This window comes from Parasteatoda tepidariorum, chromosome 6, assembly GCF_982258835.1.
Source record: "Parasteatoda tepidariorum strain Cologne lab strain chromosome 6, Ptep-v5.0, whole genome shotgun sequence".
NCBI classification, from domain to species: Eukaryota; Metazoa; Arthropoda; class Arachnida; order Araneae; family Theridiidae; genus Parasteatoda; species Parasteatoda tepidariorum.
The window spans coordinates 5987453-6013553 of record NC_141760.1 but is presented as its reverse complement, the minus strand read 5'-3'; the positions used below and the strand labels follow the sequence as shown (position 1 = coordinate 6013553).

Below are 26101 nucleotides of genomic sequence, written 5' to 3'. Positions count from 1 at the left end.
TTTCGAATTTCTTCATTAGTTTTTTTAACCCCCCAAATACTAAATATCAACTTTATGTGTCATTTGGTTGCTAATAGATGTATTAAGTAAACAGCCAATTTTAATTAGTGTCTTTCTTAACCTCTGCAATAAATTTGTTAATTAATGGATGATCCTAGATATTTCACAGTGTTCTCATCTGTGTTCCTGTTCATTTAGGGTTCCACAGCTGAAAAAAATTGTGCAAGCAAACTTTTTCGCCTCTTGAAATTTTGACTACTTTCCGACAGAAAACAAGCTATAAAAAATGAATCAAAATTTTCCTTGTAGATTAGAAACTAAAAAATGAGTTTATTTTTGTTTCACTTAAAGCGAAAAAAGTAGGATTTATAGACGCCTATATTTCGCCACCTCCTTCTACACTCTTTTGAAAGTGATCTATGTGTTTCGTTTTAGGTTTGACAAAAATATATTAATTTTCACTTTTCTGGTCTACTTCATAAACTTAGTTTTTAATTATTTATTTTTTAACATTTGTTTTTAGGTTTAGAAGTCCCAAGAAGAGAAAGGTAAGTTTACTTTAAAGTAAATTTCATTTCATTCAATTAATAGTGTTTTATGCATATAATTTTAAAAATATTTTTGTTGTGTGTGTATAAAAAAGAGTTTTTCAACTTATGTTAGTCATCTAAAAGGAGAATTATAGTCAGATTTTTATTTTAACCATAGTTGAACAGCCGACCCAATTTTGGGTTTACTACTACTAATGTTCAACTCCGTAGCCTTGTAATTTTGAACCCAATACAGAAGACAAGAGAACTCCTGGATCAAGTATTGGGAGAAATTTGCCTTCGTGGTGGACTTTTTGATGGAACTTACCCGCATTTGCGTAACGTCCCATTGTTAGCTTGGTGGCAAAGAGATTCTAGTCCCATGATCCATCTACCACTGAGGATATTTCACGTCAGCACTGTGGTCGGTGCAAGCCGGATGCGGAATTCGTATCGACCAGCCATCGCCGGGATCGAACCCCGGTTTACCTCATTGGAAGGCGAACGCTCTATCCCCTGAGCCATCACGGCTCTATTCAGTTAGATTGTAATTTTTGTTATTTGTTTACCTACTTTTTTTCTCAGCAGATAACCGAAATTAATATTAGCTGAAGTTTTAAATCACTTGGCCATTTCTTGTCCGATTACTAATGTGGTAAAATGTGTGTACAGTTTGCAAAAGGTAAGGAAAAACCTTGGCTAACTTTTTTTTGGATCTAATCATCTGTTTTTTACGTTCTGAGATCGAAACTTCAATGCAATATTTATGTATATGTGTTTTTTTTTTATATATATATATAATTATTTGCTGTGTAGCATATAGTTAAATAGTTTTCTAATATAATTATTATTTTTTACCTATTTCTTTGTGATTATTCAGTTATAATTTTTATTGCGAAAAACATCAGCGAAATCACATACTTGAAATTATAACCCAATTACACACATTTTGTAAAAATCTATAAAAATTAAGTTATATTTAAAAATTTTCAAATTTAACAAATTATTTTATATGTTTTGATATGCATAACCTTCGTAAATATTCATCGAAAAAATACTTACCGTATAACTTAATACAATCGAAATTCATCGAAAAAATACTTACCGTAAACACATCTTGATTGCATGCAATATTGAATTTAAATTATAAAAAAGTTTCAGAGTGTAAGTTGCTTGAAAAAAATAATTGGAGTGAAAAACTCAACAACAATAACAATAATGATCCAATTTATTTAGAAGTAATTAGATAATTTGAATACTAAATATTGCGATTCATGTGGTTTTCAATGCATGCGGATTTAATAAATCACTTCAAAGAGCAGATAGAGCATCAGCTACAGAATCAATAATTTTTAAGGTAGATGAAGTATCAACTGTGCTAATTTTAGCTGATCCAAGAACTTGCACAAAGGTTACCATGACTTCCATAAGAGCTTCGACCGTTGCTTCGCATCTTGAAAAATCGGAATTTGAAAGTTGAAAAATACTTGATTTAAAAATGTTTAGAAATGCGCTAATATCCAAACCTTTTTGCCCATGTGATTGAGCAACTGATAAAACCATTTTTTTGACACGGGCTTCAGCTTCTGGAGACTTCAATCCACTGGGAGAATCAACTAACTTTTTTATAAGGAAAGTTAAAGGTTGTATCTCTTCAGGAGGTCCTTCAACAGAAACGTTAAAGGGTGTAATGAGACCCTGAGATATGAAAACATTTTTGTCAGAATATCCATAATAAGGGCCAACATTGTAAGTAGTATCAGGTTTAAGTTCATCTAAAGAAGGGCTAGTCTCGATTGCTAATACAATTCCTGTAGTTGCGTTTGATAAATCGTCTTCAAAGTTAATACTTGACAGATCAATTCCGTACTGAGGGGCACTGGAATATATTACTTGCAAGAAAGTTGAAAAAAGCTTTGGTGTCTTTTGTTTCAAATCATAGTTAGATAACGGGCCACTGATAGCTAATAGTTTGGCAGTTGCATTAGCAATAGCTCGAGCGTAGTCTCTTGTGTCCGATCCTGTTTTAACTCTAGATACGGCATCCACTATAAGCTTTTTCAGATTCGCTGCTGTGCTGTTATTCAATCGAGAATGGGTGACAATCGAATCTGCGAGATTTCTTGCCAGGTTTGTGGCGACTTCTCTGAATGTCTTGGCATTGAAAGCGGCTCTGAACACTTTCGAGCTAGAGAGAGCAGTTGCGAGTAGTGTGGAAATTTTTGTAGTTATTCTGCCTGATGCAAATTTTGTTGCAATAACAGCTGATCTTTTGATAATGGCATTAGCAATATTCGCTCCAATTTGATATGCATTTCCGTCATTAACTTTACCGCCTCTACCTAAAATTGCAGCGATATTCGAAGCTATTATAATAGCATAAGTGTCGGAGTCCGAGTTATTATGTAAGGCAGTAAGAGACTGACTGATTTTGTTTTCAAATTGCGAAATAGAAGTTCCATTCACTCCTAAGCTGTCTGCAATCGACTGCAGTGCTGAGTTACACACAATTAACAGAACACGTTGGAAATCGTCTCTTTTAAATAAGGCTTTAAAAGAATCTGATCTTAAAAGAGAATTTAACAAAAATTGCTGAAGTCTTGATGTAGCGTTGTCATCAGTAGTCACGAGTAACGACGGTTCCAAATCTGTACCAAGAAAAAGGGGATCATCTTTAACAGGATATCCAGAATCGGGACCGGATTCTCCTTGAGAAGGGTTACTTTTTATAGTTATTACAATACCTTTAAATGCGTTAGATATATCCTCATGAATTCTGATGTTTGAGACGCTGATACCGAACAGAGGAGCACTATTATATATTACTTGTACTATGTTCGACATCAGTTGCAGAGCATTTTGCTTTAAATTAGAGTTCCATGTCTGATCGCTGGCTGCTAACACTTCAGTAATTGCACGAGAAAGAGCTATAGCATAATTTCTTGTGTCAGAACCGATTTTGACTTTAGATATGGCGGTCACCATAGCATTTTTCAGCTTTGTTTTTGTACTATTATCCGTTATGGCAACAATCGAATCTGAGAGAATTATTGAAAGATTGAGGGCAACAGATTTGGATGTCTTGTCATTAAAAGCTACTCTGAACACTTCTGAATTAGCGAGAGAAGATGTAAGCAGCTCTGAAAGTTTGACAGTTCCGTTAGTTGAAGATGATGCCTGACCTGGTGCAATAAGGGCTAATCCTTTAATAATGGCGTTTGCAAAATTCGTACCAATTTCGTTTACATTTTCATTGTTTATTTTACCATTGCTCTCAAAAACTGTCGCGATATTACTAGCAATTAGTTTGACATAGATGCTTTTGTCTGAACCAGTTCTAATGCTTGAAAGAGATAAGCTGATTTTATTCTCTAGTTGCGAAACCACATCAGTATCGAGGCCTAAGCTTGGAGCAACAAACTGCAGAGCTGAGTTAGAGACAATTATCAAAATCCGTGGATAATCGTCTCGATTGAATAAGTTTTTGAAGGAGTCTGATCCTAGAAGGGTATTTAATAAAGCCCATTTAAGTTTAGAGGACAAATCCATCTGTATAAATTTGACAAATTGGTGATCCGAATTTATGTCTGCATAAATGGCACTTTTTTGACCAGGATAACCAGACTGGACTAAAGCGTACGCAGAATCGATACTGGGGTATTCCGTAAAACTAATTTGGATAATTACTTCAATATCCCTTGTTGCGTTTGATATATCCTCATGAGCGTTGATGCCTGACATGTCGATTCCATACTGAGGTGCGGTAGAGAATATTGCTTCCAAGAAAACTGAAACAAGTTTTATAGCATTTTGTCTCAAATTCGAGTTAGAAATTAGACCTCTCGCTACGAACACTTCAGCAATTGCGTTACTAAATGCCTCAGCTAAATATTCATTATATAATTTTATGTTAACTTTAGATGCAGCATTCTTGATAGCTTTTATCATTATTGGTGCAGAACTGTTATCCAATCCAAATTTTGAAACAATTGCATCCGCGAGACTTCTCGAAATATTCATGGAGACTTTTCTAGATGCCTTTGCATTGAAAGCAGCTCGGAAAATTTTCGAATTCGACAACGAAGCAGTGAGTGATGCCGAAAGTCTCATGGCCATTACGACTGTTTCCAAGGGTTCAAACATATATAAACCAGATTCATTGGGATAACCCCCAATTAAGCTAACATTAGGAGATACAATCAATGAACTGGGTAAATCGGACAAGATGAATGATTTAGTGTTTTCTATATCGGCATCCACGTTGACATTCGGAAGCTCAAGTCCTAATCTTAGAGCAACGATGGATGACCCATTAATGAAAGCGCTAGCAATACTTGCTCCAATTTGGTTTACGCTTTCCAAATTAATTTTAAATAGGCTACTTAAGAACGTAGCAGTATTCATAGCAATTACAATGGCATAAACGCTTGTATGGGAGTCTGCGTTAACTTTGGAAAGAGATTGAGTGATTTTGTTTTTCAGTCTAGAAGTCATAGCCTCATCCAGTCTCAAGCTGGAAGCAACCCACTGCAACGCTGATTCAGACACAGAAATCGCGTCTGATCGAGAAGAGTTTCTATTGAATATCATTCTAAATGCGTGTGATCTTTGGAAAAACCTAAATAATATCTGCATTAGTTTCGATGTAGCGAGACCATCTGCAGGGACAAAATGTGGAGTACCTAGTTTTCTATCAAAAGGAATGGAATCACCTTCGTCCGAATATTCCAACTCATAAATAGCATATTCAGGATCATTTGAAGTGGGGAGACTTTGAATTATTACTTCAACGCTCCTAACTGCATTCGATAAATCTTCTTGAGCATTGATGCCTGATAGATCGATTCCAAACCTAGAGGCATTCGAAGAAATTTCTTGCAAGAAAATTGAAATAAGTCCTGTAGCCTTCTGATTCAAATCAGTGCTGGATATTTGGCCATTTGCTACTAACACTGCTGCAGTTACATTAGAAAAAGACTGAGCGTAAGCTTTTGTGTCGGATCCTATCTTTACCGCAGATACGGCTCTAATTAAAGTATTTATGAGCAATCGTGCTGATCTGCTGTTTAATCTATAGTTAGAGGCAATATTATTTACAATATTTCGCAAAATACTAGCGGCGATTTCTTTGGATGTCCTGTTATTGAAAGCGGCATGGAACACTTTCGAGTTCGAGAATGAAGATGTGAGTGTTGCAGAAAGTTTTAGATACACTCCAGCTGTAGAGGATCCAAACTTGAATCCGATCGATCCTCTTGGATGATGTCCTGCAGAAACGGATATAAGAGGCGAAGTCTCTGGAACTGATAGATTATCAGAAATAATAAATGATTGCACGTTTCTTAGATCAGTATCTACGTTCTGCAGTTTAAATCCTAGTCTATGTGCAATAACGGTTGATCCTCTGATAAAGTAACTTAAAATTCTTACTCCAATTTGGCTCACATTTTCGTAATTTATTACAAATCTGCTTCCTAAAACGGTAGCGATATTCTCAGCAATTACCATAGCATAGACGCTTGTATCGGTGCCAGTGCTGATGGTGGAAAGAGAATGTGTAATTTTGTTTTTCATTAGCGAAAGTGTTTCCTTATCTAGTCTGAAACCGTCAGCAACGGCCTGCAATGCTGCATTAGACACACTTAATACAACCTGCTGGGAAACATTTGGATTGAATATAGTCTCAAAAGTATTTGACCTTAGAAAGGCGTTTAATAAAGTCTGTTGAAGATTTGATATCTCGTTACTCATGAGGTATAAAGTACCTGAATTCGTATCCGAAGCAATCGCACCATCTTCGTTGGGATAAGCAGATTCAAAGATAGTAGTATACCCAGTATCGAAAATACCATCTTGTGAAGAAGCACTACTTTGTATGTTCACTTCAATATCCCTTGTTGCGTTTGATATATCCTCATGAGCGTTGATGCCTGACACGTCGATTCCATGCTGAGGTGCGGTAGAGAATATTGCTTCCAAGAAAACTGAAACAAGTTTTATAGCATTTTGTCTCAAATTCGAGTTAGAAATTAGACCTCTCGCTACGAACACTTCAGCAATTGCGTTACTAAATGCCTCAGCTAAATATTCATTATATAATTTTATGTTAACTTTAGATGCAGCATTCTTGATAGCTTTTATCATTATTGGTGCAGAACTGTTATCCAATCCAAATTTTGAAACAATTGCATCCGCGAGACTTCTCGAAATATTCATGGAGACTTTTCTAGGTGCCTTTGCATTGAAAGCAGCTCGGAAAATTTTCGAATTCGACAGCGAAGCAGTGAGTGATGCCGAAAGTCTCATGGCCATTACGACTGTTTCCAAGGGTTCAAACATATATAAGCCAGATTCATTAGGATTACCCCTAATTAAGCTAACATTAGGAGATACAATCAATGAACTGGGTAAATCGGACAAGATGAATGATTTAGTGTTTTCTATATCGGCATCCACGTTGACATTCGGAAGCTCAAGTCCTAATCTTAGAGCAACGATGGATGACCCATTAATGAAAGCGCTAGCAATACTTGCTCCAATTTGGTTTACGCTTTCCAAATTAATTTTAAATAGGCTATTTAAGCACGTAGCAGTATTCATAGCAATTACAATGGCATAAACGCTTGTATGGGAGTCTGCGTTAACTTTGGAAAGGGATTGAATGATTTTGTTTTTCAGTCTAGAAGTCATAGCCTCATCCAGTCTCAAGCTGGAAGCAACCCACTGCAACGCTGATTCAGACACAGAAATCGCGTCTGATCGAGAAGAGTTTCTATTGAATATCATTCTAAATGCGTGTGATCTTTGGAAAAACCTAAATAATATCTGCATTAGTTTCGATGTAGCGAGACCATCTGCAGGGACAAAATGTGGAGTACCTAGTTTTCTATCAAAAGGAATGGAATCACCTTCGTCCGAATATTCCAACTCATAAATAGCATATTCAGGATCATTTGAAGTGGGGAGACTTTGAATTATTACTTCAACGCTCCTAACTGCATTCGATAAATCTTCTTGAGCATTGATGCCTGATAGATCGATTCCAAACCTAGAGGCATTCGAAGAAATTTCTTGCAAGAAAATTGAAATAAGTCCTGTAGCCTTCTGATTCAAATCAGTGCTGGATATTTGGCCATTTGCTACTAACACTGCTGCAGTTACATTAGAAAAAGACTGAGCGTAAGCGTTTGTGTCGGATCCTATCTTTACCGCAGATACGGCTCTAATTAAAGTATTTATGAGCAATCGTGCTGATCTGCTGTTTAATCTATAGTTAGAGGCAATATTATTTACAATATTTCGCAAAATACTAGCGGCGATTTCTTTGGATGTCCTGTTATTGAAAGCGGCATGGAACACTTTCGAGTTCGAGAATGAAGATGTGAGTGTTGCAGAAAGTTTTAGATACACTCCAGCTGTAGAGGATCCAAACTTGAATCCGATCGATCCTCTTGGATGATGTCCTGCAGAAACGGATATAAGAGGCGAAGTCTCTGGAACTGATAGATTATCAGAAATAATAAATGATTGCACGTTTCTTAGATCAGTATCTACGTTCTGCAGTTTAAATCCTAGTCTATGTGCAATAACGGTTGATCCTCTGATAAAGTAACTTAAAATTCTTACTCCAATTTGGCTCACATTTTCGTAATTTATTACAAATCTGCTTCCTAAAACGGTAGCGATATTCTCAGCAATTACCATAGCATAGACGCTTGTATCGGTGCCAGTGCTGATGGTGGAAAGAGAATGTGTAATTTTGTTTTTCATTAGCGAAAGTGTTTCCTTATCTAGTCTGAAACCGTCAGCAACGGCCTGCAATGCTGCATTAGACACACTTAATACAACCTGCTGGGAAACATTTGGATTGAATATAGTCTCAAAAGTATTTGACCTTAGAAAGGCGTTTAATAAAGTCTGTTGAAGATTTGATATCTCGTTACTCCTGAGGTATAAAGTACCTGAATTCGTATCCGAAGCAATCGCACCATCTTCGTTGGGATAAGCAGATTCAAAGATAGTAGTATACCCAGTATCGAAAATACCATCTTGTGAAGAAGCACTACTTTGTATGTTCACTGCAATATCCCTTGTTGCGTTTGATATATCCTCATGAGCGTTGATGCCTGACACGTCGATTCCATGCTGAGGTGCGGTAGAGAATATTGCTTCCAAGAAAACTGAAACAAGTTTTATAGCATTTTGTCTCAAATTCGAGTTAGAAATTAGACCTCTCGCTACGAACACTTCAGCAATTGCGTTACTAAATGCCTCAGCTAAATATTCATTATATAATTTTATGTTAACTTTAGATGCAGCATTCTTGATAGCTTTTATCATTATTGGTGCAGAACTGTTATCCAATCCAAATTTTGAAACAATTGCATCCGCGAGACTTCTCGAAATATTCATGGAGACTTTTCTAGATGCCTTTGCATTGAAAGCAGCTCGGAAAATTTTCGAATTCGACAACGAAGCAGTGAGTGATGCCGAAAGTCTCATGGCCATTACGACTGTTTCCAAGGGTTCAAACATATATAAGCCAGATTCATTAGGATTACCCCTAATTAAGCTAACATTAGGAGATACAATCAATGAACTGGGTAAATCGGACAAGATGAATGATTTAGTGTTTTCTATATCGGCATCCACGTTGACATTCGGAAGCTCAAGTCCTAATCTTAGAGCAACGATGGATGACCCATTAATGAAAGCGCTAGCAATACTTGCTCCAATTTGGTTTACGCTTTCCAAATTAATTTTAAATAGGCTACTTAAGAACGTAGCAGTATTCATAGCAATTACAATGGCATAAACGCTTGTATGGGAGTCTGCGTTAACTTTGGAAAGAGATTGAGTGATTTTGTTTTTCAGTCTAGAAGTCATAGCCTCATCCAGTCTCAAGCTGGAAGCAACCCACTGCAACGCTGATTCAGACACAGAAATCGCGTCTGATCGAGAAGAGTTTCTATTGAATATCATTCTAAATGCGTGTGATCTTTGGAAAAACCTAAATAATATCTGCATTAGTTTCGATGTAGTGAGACCATCTGCAGGGACAAAATGTGGAGTACCTAGTTTTCTATCAAAAGGAATGGAATCACCTTCGTCCGAATATTCCAACTCATAAATAGCATATTCAGGATCATTTGAAGTGGGGAGACTTTGAATTATTACTTCAACGCTCCTAACTGCATTCGATAAATCTTCTTGAGCATTGATGCCTGATAGATCGATTCCAAACCTAGAGGCATTCGAAGAAATTTCTTGCAAGAAAATTGAAATAAGTCCTGTAGCCTTCTGATTCAAATCAGTGCTGGATATTTGGCCATTTGCTACTAACACTGCTGCAGTTACATTAGAAAAAGACTGAGCGTAAGCTTTTGTGTCGGATCCTATCTTTACCGCAGATACGGCTCTAATTAAAGTATTTATGAGCAATCGTGCTGATCTGCTGTTTAATCTATAGTTAGAGGCAATATTATTTACAATATTTCGCAAAATACTAGCGGCGATTTCTTTGGATGTCCTGTTATTGAAAGCGGCATGGAACACTTTCGAGTTCGAGAATGAAGATGTGAGTGTTGCAGAAAGTTTTAGATACACTCCAGCTGTAGAGGATCCAAACTTGAATCCGATCGATCCTCTTGGATGATGTCCTGCAGAAACGGATATAAGAGGCGAAGTCTCTGGAACTGATAGATTATCAGAAATAATAAATGATTGCACGTTTCTTAGATCAGTATCTACGTTCTGCAGTTTAAATCCTAGTCTATGTGCAATAACGGTTGATCCTCTGATAAAGTAACTTAAAATTCTTACTCCAATTTGGCTCACATTTTCGTAATTTATTACAAATCTGCTTCCTAAAACGGTAGCGATATTCTCAGCAATTACCATAGCATAGACGCTTGTATCGGTGCCAGTGCTGATGGTGGAAAGAGAATGTGTAATTTTGTTTTTCATTAGCGAAAGTGTTTCCTTATCTAGTCTGAAACCGTCAGCAACGGCCTGCAATGCTGCATTAGACACACTTAATACAACCTGCTGGGAAACATTTGGATTGAATATAGTCTCAAAAGTATTTGACCTTAGAAAGGCGTTTAATAAAGTCTGTTGAAGATTTGATATCTCGTTACTCCTGAGGTATAAAGTACCTGAATTCGTATCCGAAGCAATCGCACCATCTTCGTTGGGATAAGCAGATTCAAAGATAGTAGTATACCCAGTATCGAAAATACCATCTTGTGAAGAAGCACTACTTTGTATGTTCACTTCAATATCCCTTGTTGCGTTTGATATATCCTCATGAGCGTTGATGCCTGACACGTCGATTCCATGCTGAGGTGCGGTAGAGAATATTGCTTCCAAGAAAACTGAAACAAGTTTTATAGCATTTTGTCTCAAATTCGAGTTAGAAATTAGACCTCTCGCTACGAACACTTCAGCAATTGCGTTACTAAATGCCTCAGCTAAATATTCATTATATAATTTTATGTTAACTTTAGATGCAGCATTCTTGATAGCTTTTATCATTATTGGTGCAGAACTGTTATCCAATCCAAATTTTGAAACAATTGCATCCGCGAGACTTCTCGAAATATTCATGGAGACTTTTCTAGGTGCCTTTGCATTGAAAGCAGCTCGGAAAATTTTCGAATTCGACAGCGAAGCAGTGAGTGATGCCGAAAGTCTCATGGCCATTACGACTGTTTCCAAGGGTTCAAACATATATAAGCCAGATTCATTAGGATTACCCCTAATTAAGCTAACATTAGGAGATACAATCAATGAACTGGGTAAATCGGACAAGATGAATGATTTAGTGTTTTCTATATCGGCATCCACGTTGACATTCGGAAGCTCAAGTCCTAATCTTAGAGCAACGATGGATGACCCATTAATGAAAGCGCTAGCAATACTTGCTCCAATTTGGTTTATGCTTTCCAAATTAATTTTAAATAGGCTACTTAAGCACGTAGCAGTATTCATAGCAATTACAATGGCATAAACGCTTGTATGGGAGTCTGCGTTAACTTTGGAAAGAGATTGAATGATTTTGTTTTTCAGTCTAGAAGTCATAGCCTCATCCAGTCTCAAGCTGGAAGCAACCCACTGCAACGCTGATTCAGACACAGAAATCGCGTCTGATCGAGAAGAGTTTCTATTGAATATCATTCTAAATGCGTGTGATCTTTGGAAAAACCTAAATAATATCTGCATTAGTTTCGATGTAGCGAGACCATCTGCAGGGACAAAATGTGGAGTACCTAGTTTTCTATCAAAAGGAATGGAATCACCTTCGTCCGAATATTCCAACTCATAAATAGCATATTCAGGATCATTTGAAGTGGGGAGACTTTGAATTATTACTTCAACGCTCCTAACTGCATTCGATAAATCTTCTTGAGCATTGATGCCTGATAGATCGATTCCAAACCTAGTGGCATTCGAAGAAATTTCTTGCAAGAAAATTGAAATAAGTCCTGTAGCCTTCTGATTCAAATCAGTGCTGGATATTTGGCCATTGCCTACTAACTCTGCTGCAGTTGCATTAGAAATAGACTGAGCGTAAGCTTTTGTGTCGGATCCTATCTTAACCGTAGATACGGCTCCAATTAAAGTATTTATGAGGAATCGTGCTGATCTGCTGTTTAATCTATAGTTAGAGGCAATATTATTTGCAATATTTCGCAAAATACTAGCGGCGATTTCTTTGGATGTCCTGTTATTGAAAGCGGCATGGAACACTTTCGAGTTCGAGAATGAAGATGTGAGTGTTGCAGAAAGTTTTAGATACACTCCAGCTGTAGAGGATCCAAACTTGAATCCGATCGATACTCTTGGATGATGTCCTGCAGAAACGGATATAAGAGGCGAAGTCTCTGGAACTGATAGATTATCAGAAATAATAAATGATTGCACGTTTCTTAGATCAGTATCTACGTTCTGAAGTTTAAATCCTAGTCTATGTGCAATAACGGTTGATCCTCTGATAAAATAACTTACAATATTTACTCCAATTCGGCTCACATTTTCGTAATTTATTACAAATCTGCTTCCTAAAACGTTAGCGATATTCTCAGCAATTACCATAGCATAGACGCTTGTATCGGTGCCATTGCTGATGGTGGAAAGAGAATGTGTAATTTTGTTTTTCATTAGCGAAAGTGTTTCCTTATCTAGTCTGAAACCGTCAGCAACGGCCTGCAATGCTGCATTAGACACACTTAATACAACCTGCTGGGAAACATTTGGATTGAATATAGTCTCAAAAGTATTTGACCTTAGAAAGGCATTTAATAAAGTCTGTTGAAGATTTGATATCTCGTTACTCCTGAGGTATAAAGTACCTGAATTCGTATCCGAAGCAATCGCACCATCTTCGTTGGGATAAGCAGATTCAAAGATAGTAGTATACCCAGTATCGAAAATACCATCTTGTGAAGAAGCACTACTTTGCATGTTCACTTCAATATCCCTTGTTGCGTTTGATATATCCTCATGAGCGTTGATGCCTGACACGTCGATTCCATGCTGAGGTGCGGTAGAGAATATTGCTTCCAAGAAAACTGAAACAAGTTTTATAGCATTTTGTCTCAAATTCGAGTTAGAAATTAGACCTCTCGCTACGAACACTTCAGCAATTGCGTTACTAAATGCCTCAGCTAAATATTCATTATATAATTTTATGTTAACTTTAGATGCAGCATTCTTGATAGCTTTTATCATTATTGGTGCAGAACTGTTATCCAATCCAAATTTTGAAACAATTGCATCCGCGAGACTTCTCGAAATATTCATGGAGACTTTTCTACGTGCCTTTGCATTGAAAGCAGCTCGGAAAATTTTCGAATTCGACAGCGAAGCAGTGAGTGATGCCGAAAGTCTCATGGCCATTACGACTGTTTCCAAGGGTTCAAACATATATAAGCCAGATTCATTAGGATTACCCCTAATTAAGCTAACATTAGGAGATACAATCAATGAACTGGGTAAATCGGACAAGATGAATGATTTAGTGTTTTCTATATCGGCATCCACGTTGACATTCGGAAGCTCAAGTCCTAATCTTAGAGCAACGATGGATGACCCATTAATGAAAGCGCTAGCAATACTTGCTCCAATTTGGTTTACGCTTTCCAAATTAATTTTAAATAGGCTACTTAAGAACGTAGCAGTATTCATAGCAATTACAATGGCATAAACGCTTGTATGGGAGTCTGCGTTAACTTTGGAAAGAGATTGAATGATTTTGTTTTTCAGTCTAGAAGTCATAGCCTCATCCAGTCTCAAACTGGAAGCAACCCACTGCAACGCTGATTCAGACACAGAAATCGCGTCTGGTCGAGAAGAGTTTCTATTGAATATCATTCTAAAGGTGTGTGATCTTTGGAAAAACCTAAATAATATCTGCAGTAGTTTCGATGTAGCGAGACCATCTGTAGGGACAAAATGTGGAGTACCTAGTTTTATATCAAAAGGAATGGAATCACCTTCGTCCGAATATTCCAACTTATAAATAGCATATTCTGGATCATTTGAAGTGGGGAGACTTTGGATTATTACTTCAACGCCCCTAACTGCATTCGATAAATCTTCTTGAGCATTGATGCCTGATAGATCGATTCCAAACCTAGTGGCATTCGAAGAAATTTCTTGCAAGAAAATTGAAAGAAGTCCTGTAGCCTTCTGATTCAAATCAGTGCTGGATATTTGGCCATTGCCTACTAACTCTGCTGCAGTTGCATTAGAAATAGACTGAGCGTAAGCTTTTGTGTCGGATCCTATCTTAACCGTAGATACGGCTCCAATTAAAGTATTTATGAGGAATCGTGCTGATCTGCTGTTTAATCTATAGTTAGAGGCAATATTATTTGCAATATTTCGCAAAATACTAGCGGCGATTTCTTTGGATGTCCTGTTATTGAAAGCGGCATGGAACACTTTCGAGTTCGAGAATGAAGATGTGAGTGTTGCAGAAAGTTTTAGATACACTCCAGCTGTAGAGGATCCAAACTTGAATCCGATCGATACTCTTGGATGATGTCCTGCAGAAACGGATATAAGAGGCGAAGTCTCTGGAACTGATAGATTATCAGAAATAATAAATGATTGCACGTTTCTTAGATCAGTATCTACGTTCTGAAGTTTAAATCCTAGTCTATGTGCAATAACGGTTGATCCTCTGATAAAATAACTTACAATATTTACTCCAATTCGGCTCACATTTTCGTAATTTATTACAAATCTGCTTCCTAAAACGTTAGCGATATTCTCAGCAATTACCATAGCATAGACGCTTGTATCGGTGCCATTGCTGATGGTGGAAAGAGAATGTGTAATTTTGTTTTTCATTAGCGAAAGTGTTTCCTTATCTAGTCTGAAACCGTCAGCAACGGCCTGCAATGCTGCATTAGACACACTTAATACAACCTGCTGGGAAACATTTGGATTGAATATAGTCTCAAAAGTATTTGACCTTAGAAAGGCATTTAATAAAGTCTGTTGAAGATTTGATATCTCGTTACTCCTGAGGTATAAAGTACCTGAATTCGTATCCGAAGCAATCGCACCATCTTCGTTGGGATAAGCAGATTCAAAGATAGTAGTATACCCAGTATCGAAAATACCATCTTGTGAAGAAGCACTACTTTGCATGTTCACTTCAATATCCCTTGTTGCGTTTGATATATCCTCATGAGCGTTGATGCCTGACACGTCGATTCCATGCTGAGGTGCGGTAGAGAATATTGCTTCCAAGAAAACTGAAACAAGTTTTATAGCATTTTGTCTCAAATTCGAGTTAGAAATTAGACCTCTCGCTACGAACACTTCAGCAATTGCGTTACTAAATGCCTCAGCTAAATATTCATTATATAATTTTATGTTAACTTTAGATGCAGCATTCTTGATAGCTTTTATCATTATTGGTGCAGAACTGTTATCCAATCCAAATTTTGAAACAATTGCATCCGCGAGACTTCTCGAAATATTCATGGAGACTTTTCTACGTGCCTTTGCATTGAAAGCAGCTCGGAAAATTTTCGAATTCGACAGCGAAGCAGTGAGTGATGCCGAAAGTCTCATGGCCATTACGACTGTTTCCAAGGGTTCAAACATATATAAGCCAGATTCATTAGGATTACCCCTAATTAAGCTAACATTAGGAGATACAATCAATGAACTGGGTAAATCGGACAAGATGAATGATTTAGTGTTTTCTATATCGGCATCCACGTTGACATTCGGAAGCTCAAGTCCTAATCTTAGAGCAACGATGGATGACCCATTAATGAAAGCGCTAGCAATACTTGCTCCAATTTGGTTTACGCTTTCCAAATTAATTTTAAATAGGCTACTTAAGAACGTAGCAGTATTCATAGCAATTACAATGGCATAAACGCTTGTATGGGAGTCTGCGTTAACTTTGGAAAGAGATTGAATGATTTTGTTTTTCAGTCTAGAAGTCATAGCCTCATCCAGTCTCAAACTGGAAGCAACCCACTGCAACGCTGATTCAGACACAGAAATCGCGTCTGGTCGAGAAGAGTTTCTATTGAATATCATTCTAAAGGTGTGTGATCTTTGGAAAAACCTAAATAATATCTGCAGTAGTTTCGATGTAGCGAGACCATCTGTAGGGACAAAATGTGGAGTACCTAGTTTTATATCAAAAGGAATGGAATCACCTTCGTCCGAATATTCCAACTTATAAATAGCATATTCTGGATCATTTGAAGTGGGGAGACTTTGGATTATTACTTCAACGCCCCTAACTGCATTCGATAAATCTTCTTGAGCATTGATGCCTGATAGATCGATTCCAAACCTAGTGGCATTCGAAGAAATTTCTTGCAAGAAAATTGAAAGAAGTCCTGTAGCCTTCTGATTCAAATCAGTGCTGGATATTTGGCCATTGCCTACTAACTCTGCTGCAGTTGCATTAGAAATAGACTGAGCGTAAGCTTTTGTGTCGGATCCTATCTTAACCGTAGATACGGCTCCAATTAAAGTATTTATGAGGAATCGTGCTGATCTGCTGTTTAATCTATAGTTAGAGGCAATATTATTTGCAATATTTCGCAAAATACTAGCGGCGATTTCTTTGGATGTCCTGTTATTGAAAGCGGCATGGAACACTTTCGAGTTCGAGAATGAAGATGTGAGTGTTGCAGATAGTTTTAGATACACTCCAGCTGTAGAGGATCCAAACTTGAATCCGATCGATACTCTTGGATGATGTCCTGCAGAAACGGATATACGAGGCGAAGTCTCTGGAACTGATAGATTATCAGAAATAATAAATGATTGCACGTTTCTTAGATCAGTATCTACGTTCTGAAGTTTAAATCCTAGTCTATGTGCAATAACGGTTGATCCTCTGATAAAATAACTTACAATATTTACTCCAATTCGGCTCACATTTTCGTAATTTATTACAAATCTGCTTCCTAAAACGTTAGCGATATTCTCAGCAATTACCATAGCATAGACGCTTGTATCGGTGCCATTGCTGATGGTGGAAAGAGAATGTGTAATTTTGTTTTTCATTAGCGAAAGTGTTTCCTTATCTAGTCTTAAACCGTCAGCAACGGCCTGCAATGCTGCATTAGACACACTTAATACAACCTGCTGGGAAACATTTGGATTGAATATAGTCTCAAAAGTATTTGACCTTAGAAAGGCATTTAATAAAGTCTGTTGAAGATTTGATATCTCGTTACTCCTGAGGTATAAAGTACCTGAATTCGTATCCGAAGCAATCGCACCATCTTCGTTGGGATAAGCAGATTCAAAGATAGTAGTATACCCAGTATCGAAAATACCATCTTGTGAAGAAGCACTACTTTGCATGTTCACTTCAATATCCCTTGTTGCGTTTGATATATCCTCATGAGCGTTGATGCCTGACACGTCGATTCCATGCTGAGGTGCGGTAGAGAATATTGCTTCCAAGAAAACTGAAACAAGTTTTATAGCATTTTGTCTCAAATTCGAGTTAGAAATTAGACCTCTCGCTACGAACACTTCAGCAATTGCGTTACTAAATGCCTCAGCTAAATATTCATTATATAATTTTATGTTAACTTTAGATGCAGCATTCTTGATAGCTTTTATCATTATTGGTGCAGAACTGTTATCCAATCCAAATTTTGAAACAATTGCATCCGCGAGACTTCTCGAAATATTCATGGAGACTTTTCTACGTGCCTTTGCATTGAAAGCTGCTCGGAAAATTTTCGAATTCGACAGCGAAGCAGTGAGTGATGCCGAAAGTCTCATGGCCATTACGACTGTTTCCAAGGGTTCAAACATATATAAGCCAGATTCATTAGGATTACCCCTAATTAAGCTAACATTAGGAGATACAATCAATGAACTGGGTAAATCGGACAAGATGAATGATTTAGTGTTTTCTATATCGGCATCCACGTTGACATTCGGAAGCTCAAGTCCTAATCTTAGAGCAACGATGGATGACCCATTAATGAAAGCGCTAGCAATACTTGCTCCAATTTGGTTTACGCTTTCCAAATTAATTTTAAATAGGCTACTTAAGAACGTAGCAGTATTCATAGCAATTACAATGGCATAAACGCTTGTATGGGAGTCTGCGTTAACTTTGGAAAGAGATTGAATGATTTTGTTTTTCAGTCTAGAAGTCATAGCCTCATCCAGTCTCAAACTGGAAGCAACCCACTGCAACGCTGATTCAGACACAGAAATCGCGTCTGGTCGAGAAGAGTTTCTATTGAATATCATTCTAAAGGTGTGTGATCTTTGGAAAAACCTAAATAATATCTGCAGTAGTTTCGATGTAGCGAGACCATCTGTAGGGACAAAATGTGGAGTACCTAGTTTTATATCAAAAGGAATGGAATCACCTTCGTCCGAATATTCCAACTTATAAATAGCATATTCTGGATCATTTGAAGTGGGGAGACTTTGGATTATTACTTCAACGCCCCTAACTGCATTCGATAAATCTTCTTGAGCATTGATGCCTGATAGATCGATTCCAAACCTAGTGGCATTCGAAGAAATTTCTTGCAAGAAAATTGAAATAAGTCCTGTAGCCTTCTGATTCAAATCAGTGCTGGATATTTGGCCATTGCCTACTAACTCTGCTGCAGTTGCATTAGAAATAGACTGAGCGTAAGCTTTTGTGTCGGATCCTATCTTAACCGTAGATACGGCTCCAATTAAAGTATTTATGAGGAATCGTGCTGATCTGCTGTTTAATCTATAGTTAGAGGCAATATTATTTGCAATATTTCGCAAAATACTAGCGGCGATTTCTTTGGATGTCCTGTTATTGAAAGCGGCATGGAACACTTTCGAGTTCGAGAATGAAGATGTGAGTGTTGCAGATAGTTTTAGATACACTCCAGCTGTAGAGGATCCAAACTTGAATCCGATCGATACTCTTGGATGATGTCCTGCAGAAACGGATATACGAGGCGAAGTCTCTGGAACTGATAGATTATCAGAAATAATAAATGATTGCACGTTTCTTAGATCAGTATCTACGTTCTGAAGTTTAAATCCTAGTCTATGTGCAATAACGGTTGATCCTCTGATAAAATAACTTACAATATTTACTCCAATTCGGCTCACATTTTCGTAATTTATTACAAATCTGCTTCCTAAAACGTTAGCGATATTCTCAGCAATTACCATAGCATAGACGCTTGTATCGGTGCCATTGCTGATGGTGGAAAGAGAATGTGTAATTTTGTTTTTCATTAGCGAAAGTGTTTCCTTATCTAGTCTTAAACCGTCAGCAACGGCCTGCAATGCTGCATTAGACACACTTAATACAACCTGCTGGGAAACATTTGGATTGAATATAGTCTCAAAAGTATTTGACCTTAGAAAGGCATTTAATAAAGTCTGTTGAAGATTTGATATCTCGTTACTCCTGAGGTATAAAGTACCTGAATTCGTATCCGAAGCAATCGCACCATCTTCGTTGGGATAAGCAGATTCAAAGATAGTAGTATACCCAGTATCGAAAATACCATCTTGTGAAGAAGCACTACTTAGCATGTTCACTTCAATATCCCTTGTTGCGTTTGATATATCCTCATGAGCGTTGATGCCTGACACGTCGATTCCATGCTGAGGTGCGGTAGAGAATATTGCTTCCAAGAAAACTGAAACAAGTTTTATAGCATTTTGTCTCAAATTCGAGTTAGAAATTAGACCTCTCGCTACGAACACTTCAGCAATTGCGTTACTAAATGCCTCAGCTAAATATTCATTATATAATTTTATGTTAACTTTAGATGCAGCATTCTTGATAGCTTTTATCATTATTGGTGCAGAACTGTTATCCAATCCAAATTTTGAAACAATTGCATCCGCGAGACTTCTCGAAATATTCATGGAGACTTTTCTAGGTGCCTTTGCATTGAAAGCAGCTCGGAAAATTTTCGAATTCGACAGCGAAGCAGTGAGTGATGCCGAAAGTCTCATGGCCATTACGACTGTTTCCAAGGGTTCAAACATATATAAGCCAGATTCATTAGGATTACCCCTAATTAAGCTAACATTAGGAGATACAATCAATGAACTGGGTAAATCGGACAAGATGAATGATTTAGTGTTTTCTATATCGGCATCCACGTTGACATTCGGAAGCTCAAGTCCTAATCTTAGAGCAACGATGGATGACCCATTAATGAAAGCGCTAGCAATACTTGCTCCAATTTGGTTTACGCTTTCCAAATTAATTTTAAATAGGCTACTTAAGCACGTAGCAGTATTCATAGCAATTACAATGGCATAAACGCTTGTATGGGAGTCTGCGTTAACTTTGGAAAGAGATTGAATGATTTTGTTTTTCAGTCTAGAAGTCATAGCCTCATCCAGTCTCAAGCTGGAAGCAACCCACTGCAACGCTGATTCAGACACAGAAATCGCGTCTGATCGAGTAGAGTTTCTATTGAATATCATTCTAAATGTGTGTGATTTTTGGAAAAACCTAAATAATATCTGCAGTAGTTTCGATGTAGCGAAACCATCTGTAGGGACAAAATGTGGAGTACCTAGTTTTCTTTCAAAAGGAATGGAATCACCTTCGTCCGAATATTCCAACTCATAAATAGCATATTCAGGATCATTTGAAGTGGGGAGACTTTGAATTATTACTTCAACGCTCCTAACTGCATTCGATAAATCTTCTTGAGCATTGATGCCTGATAGATCGATTCCAAACCTAGAGGCATTCGAAGAAATTTCTTGCAAGAAAATTGAAATAAGTCCTGTAGCCTTCTGATTCAAATCAGTGCTGGATATTTGGCCATTGCCTACTAACTCTGCTGCAGTTGCATTAGAAATAGACTGAGCGTAAGCTTTTGTGTCGGATCCTATCTTAACCGTAGATACGGCTCCAATTAAAGTATTTACGAGGAATCGTGCTGATCTGCTGTTTAATCTATAGTTAGAGGCAATATTATTTACAATATTTCGCAAAATACTAGCGGCGATTTCTTTGGATGTCCTGTTATTGAAAGCGGCATGGAACACTTTCGAGTTCGAGAATGAAGATGTGAGTGTTGCAGAAAGTTTTAGATACACTCCAGCTGTAGAGGATCCAAACTTGAATGCGATCGATCCTCTTGGATGATGTCCTGCAGAATCGGATATAAGAGTCGTAGTCTCTGGAACTGATAGATTATCAGAAATAATAAATGATTGCACGTTTCTTAGATCAGTATCTACATTCTGCAGTTTAAATCCTTGTCTATGTGCAATAACGGTTGATCCTCTGATAAAGTAACTTACAATTTTTACTCCAATTCGGTTCACATTTTTGTAATTTAATACAAATCTGCTTCCTAAAACGTTAGCGATATTCTCAGTAATTACCATAGCATAGACGCTTGTATCGGTGCCATTGCTGATAGTGGAAAGAGAATGTGTAATTTTGTTTTTCATTAGCGAAAGTGTTTCCTTATCTAGTCTGAAACCGTCAGCAACGGCCTTCAATGCTGCATTAGACACACTTAATACAACCTGCTGGGAAACATTTGGATTGAATATAGTCTCAAAAGTATTTGACCTTAGAAAGGCCTTTAATAAAGTCTGTGCAAGTTTAGGTATCATGATCCAGTTTCTATATTGAAGGGTAGAAGTAGGAAAATTTGTACCATCATCGTCGGGCTTGGCAGATTCAACAAGTATGGTTTTTCCAGTATCAAGACTAGAATCATTTTGTGAAATACTACTTTGGATGCTCATTTTAATGTTCCTAGTTATATTCTCTAAATCTTGTCGAGTATCGATGCCTGACAGGTCGATTCCAAATTTAGTTGCACTAGTGGTAACTTCATGCAAAAAAACTGAAAGAAGCTTTGCAGCTATTCTGCTCAAATTGGCGTCGGATATCTGACCATTGGCTAACAGGAATGTGGCTGTTGCATTTGCAATGGCTTGAGCGTAATCTCGTGTACTAGATCCTTTTGTAACTGTTGATACAGTTCTAATTAAATCATTTTCCAGCTTAGATGTAGTAATGTTATCCATTCTGAAGTTAGAGGCGATTTGAGGAGCAAAATTTTTTAATATATTAACTACGATTTCCTTAGTAGTATTGTTATTGAACGTTTCACGAAACACTTTTGAGTTCGAGAGTGACGTTGCGATTGTTGCAAAAAGTGTACGATTTATATTACCGGAGGAAGACTGTGTATCATTAGACAGGATGAAAGATTGCACTTTTCTTAAATCAGCTTCTACGTCTATTTTCCGAAGATAAAGACTTGGTGACATAATATTTAATTCTCTAATATAGGGAATTGCGATATTTGCTGAAATTTGTTTTACATTTCCATGATTTATTTTAAATTTGCTTCCTAAAACTGCAGCGATATTCACTGCAATTACCGTAGCATATTCTTTTGTTTTAATACTAGTGCAGTTGGTAAAAAGAGTATAAATGGACTGAACAGTCCTGTTTTTTATTTGTGAAACCACAGATTCGTTCAGACTTAGGCGGATCGCCACTGACTGCAGTGCGAAATCGGACGCATTTATAGCAAATTGTAGAGAAGTGCCTCTATTGAATATGGTTTTGAATGTTTCGGATCTTAGGAGGCCATTAAGCAATATCTCCTTAAGTTCCAATGTCGCGCTGCCATCAGTTTTCGCTAATACTTCCGAAGGCCTTTCTAAATCATAGTCTTCTGCTTCGTTTATGGAAACATCATCTGCTGCTTCGTTCAAAAACAGGCAGATTAATCTTTTAATTTCAGTAATCAAACGTCTGTTTGCAGTTCCTACGGTAAATTTAAGACAATGCTGCAAAGCTTTTGTAAGTGCTTCAGTTTTTACTTTTATGCTTTCAGGGTAATCAACACCTTCAGCTAATACAAGTTCTGCCATTGATGCAGCGAAGGCCTTGTTCATTGCCTTCATCTTAGAAAAATAACTTCCTTTTGAACTGTTCACACTGTTGAAGGCAGACATCACAATTTCCATTATTCCCTCCATATCCTTTTTTTCTTTTTCAGGGAACACCGGGGATGTGCTTATTGTTTGAATTAGACACTTCATAAAAGTCTGTGCTTTGACAGGATTTGCCCACGGACTTTTAGATCTCGAGCCGTGATGATGCTTTTTTGGCTCAACATGAGTAAACAGCGTATAGATTAATAACAATATCAAACTTAATTTAATTAACCAGTTCATGTCTGATTGTAATTCAGTTGCTAAACTGTTTTTGACTTCGATACTATTTCAATCCTTATTTACATTTTTTCTTTATATTCCTTATTAAATTCCTGTTTAAGTCACTCTTAAACATATTTTTTTTTAATTCAGAAAGATGACTTATGCTTCTCCTGACTCTAATCTTTAACCTTCCTCTTTTTGTTCTGAATTTTCCACTGAAATAGAATGAATGAGAGCATAAACATATAACCGTGTTTTGATTATGAAAATTGTGTAAATATAATGGTTTCTTAAATGAATTTTGGACGAGAGTGGTAGTGTCAGGTATTATAAGCTATAGCGGTACCATCATACACAACTGATTAACGAGTTCACGTGAGAGCATTTAAAGTGAATATAAAGTCGTACTAAAAAGGGTGCATCCAAACTAAACAGCGTGAAGTTGTACCATTTTTAGTGCAAAAGTACTGCACAAAGGTCACAAGTCGTGACTCTTTCATTATCACTTTTAATCAGCAGCATTATTGGACTCATTGGAAATCCTGATGCCTACTGTCTTGGGTATTATATTCATCTCTTTCAGAATCGTTTGTACAACAATGAGTGTTCTGAACTGTGCTTCTATAGCAATCGTTTGTCCATAAAGACTAACATTAGGTCCCTTACATCACTAAAAATCACACTATTGCGTCTTGTTCTGTTTTGGACACATCCTTATTACAGCAAAACTTTACATTCACTTTAAATGCTTTCATGTGAACTGGTCAATAAGCTATACACAATCTGCGGTCTACTCCAATCATCATATTTTATAATCCTGAAGAAGGACATTGTTGATTTTTCTGTGCTATAATGCGTGTCCATTTTTCATTTAGGCGATCTAATTGGAAAACCCGTCTCGTAGTAAAAAATCGACGGTATTTGTTGAATTATTGTAGTTTTAGATGTTTTGTGAAATGACGTAGGCCGTTTGCAAACGGCCGGATTTTCCAATCGGCCTATGACATATGTAACAAAAAAATGAAAATTCAAAAATTTTAAGAAAGACGGGTTTCTGCCGCAGACTACGTCAAAGTTATCAACTTCGATATTCCTTTTTTTCTCTTTTTTTTTAATGCTCAATCGACAATACTGTTACACGTCTAAATAAACTCCTACAACCTTTCTCTAAATATAATATTCGTTTTCCTCATCACTAACCATTTCTGAATACGGCTCAAATTAAATTCTCTCGTCTATGTTTAGAATGAGTCAAGAGAATGAAGTTATTAGAATTGAAGTATTTAGAATGAGTTTAGAATGATAAATACTCAAAAGAAAAAAAGCTTACAAATGAAATTCATTGGCTTATCTTATAATTAAAAATTGCAAATAAGTGTACTGTTTGATTTCCACAAAGTTGCTAATCTGAAATAATTATGTTTTCTTTTTATTAAGGATGTTAGGTCTTTAGTTTTAGTTTATGAAAGTGGAGAACAATGCATATTTTAAGAGAATTTTTTTTTTTTTTAATTTTGAAATATAATCTGAAACTGTAACAGAACTATACTACTTTAAAACTGAATTACCACCACGCCATCTTGTGGCGAAACTTTTGAGTTGAACTGCGGCAACCGATTGGAGAACATCTCCAAAATAATCTGTCCGTTTAGTGTTATGTGAGTTTCGTTTTGTTAATATGTTTTCTTTAGTAATTTGTAACTGTTTTCTGTGCTCTGCTAGTAACTATATAAATAAATAATTTCAGAGCTAGCCCGGTATTTTGTTTTCTTATTGTTTTCTTGGAAAATGGTTACAAAACTAAATAAATGTGTTGCCTTTTGGGATTTTAGACTGGTGTAGAGTAGTGATTTTCTAGCAATGATGTAAGATATGCATAGGGTAAAAAATATTGAGAAAAACTGCTCTAATGTGTTAAAACATCTCAAAGCTTACAACTATTTACATAATTTAAAAGTCTATACAATTACGCAAGAGAGACAAAATTCTTTGGTTATAATTTCGATCGAAAATGAAACCTCAAAAACAGTTGATTTTAAAGAGACTAAAACTGCGTCTGCTAAAAAATAAATTTTAATATTTTTTTTCTTTGTCTTTGTATATCATAAAAAATTATACTCATTAAAATAATTTTTTTAAGAGGTGTTTATTTTAAATGCTTGAGGTGATATTCTTATTAATTAAACTGACTTCATTCTTTTTTTTTAACCTTAAAATCGTTAATTGTTATTTATCTTCTTCTTGTGTTTAAGTCAACATTCAGGATTGATATAATTGATTGATAGTCAGGATTTGGATCGAAATCCAAAGAAGTAAATGCCAGACTGCCTTCACGGAATTTAACCACGAAATGTTCAAAGGAAATGAGATTTGGATACTGGAATATACGCACGCTCTATCAGAGTAAAAACAGCATTGAGAGTCTTTAATGCAACCCCCTCCAATAAAAGGCCAAGAGGAAGGCCCAAAAAGAGATGGAAGGACTGTGTGGATGAGGATTTTGCCATCCTAAAAGTAAAGAACTGGAAAACAATTGCTGGGAGAAGGGCAGAATGGGAAAAACTTCTGAGGAAGGCCCAGGCTCACAAAGGGCTGTCGTGCCAATGCTGATGATTAAAGGTTAGATAGAGAAATGGTCATGCTCCAAAATCCTTTTGAAATTCTAACATTTTTTCTTAAAAAAAATCTGCTTTAGTTGGTTGCCACAGACAAATATGTTAGAACTCAAATGTTGAAGGGTTTATTTAATAAGTACCAAATATACGAATAAAGGTATAAAATATTATATGGTTGGTTTGTTGGTTCTAATGCCACTTGCCACACGGGTAAGCCTGCTTGGTGAAACCGAGCAAATTTAAGGCAGAGTGTGCGTTTCTTGTTTTTCAGTAGCA

The 26101-nt window shown here is 36.8% G+C and overlaps 1 protein-coding gene across 1 annotated transcript; it reads right to left on the bottom strand.

Annotated features, from left to right (window-relative positions):
* Positions 1-1742: 1742 nt before the first annotated feature.
* On the bottom strand, positions 1743-24789 carry LOC107452886 (uncharacterized). Its single transcript, XM_043044685.3, has 2 exons — positions 24779-24789; positions 1743-23205 (listed from the first exon to the last, which is right to left on the bottom strand). Exons 1-2 carry the CDS (start codon positions 24787-24789, stop codon positions 1842-1844), a joined length of 21375 nt encoding a protein of 7124 aa, XP_042900619.2. The 3' UTR covers positions 1743-1841.
* Positions 24790-26101: the final 1312 nt, after the last annotated feature.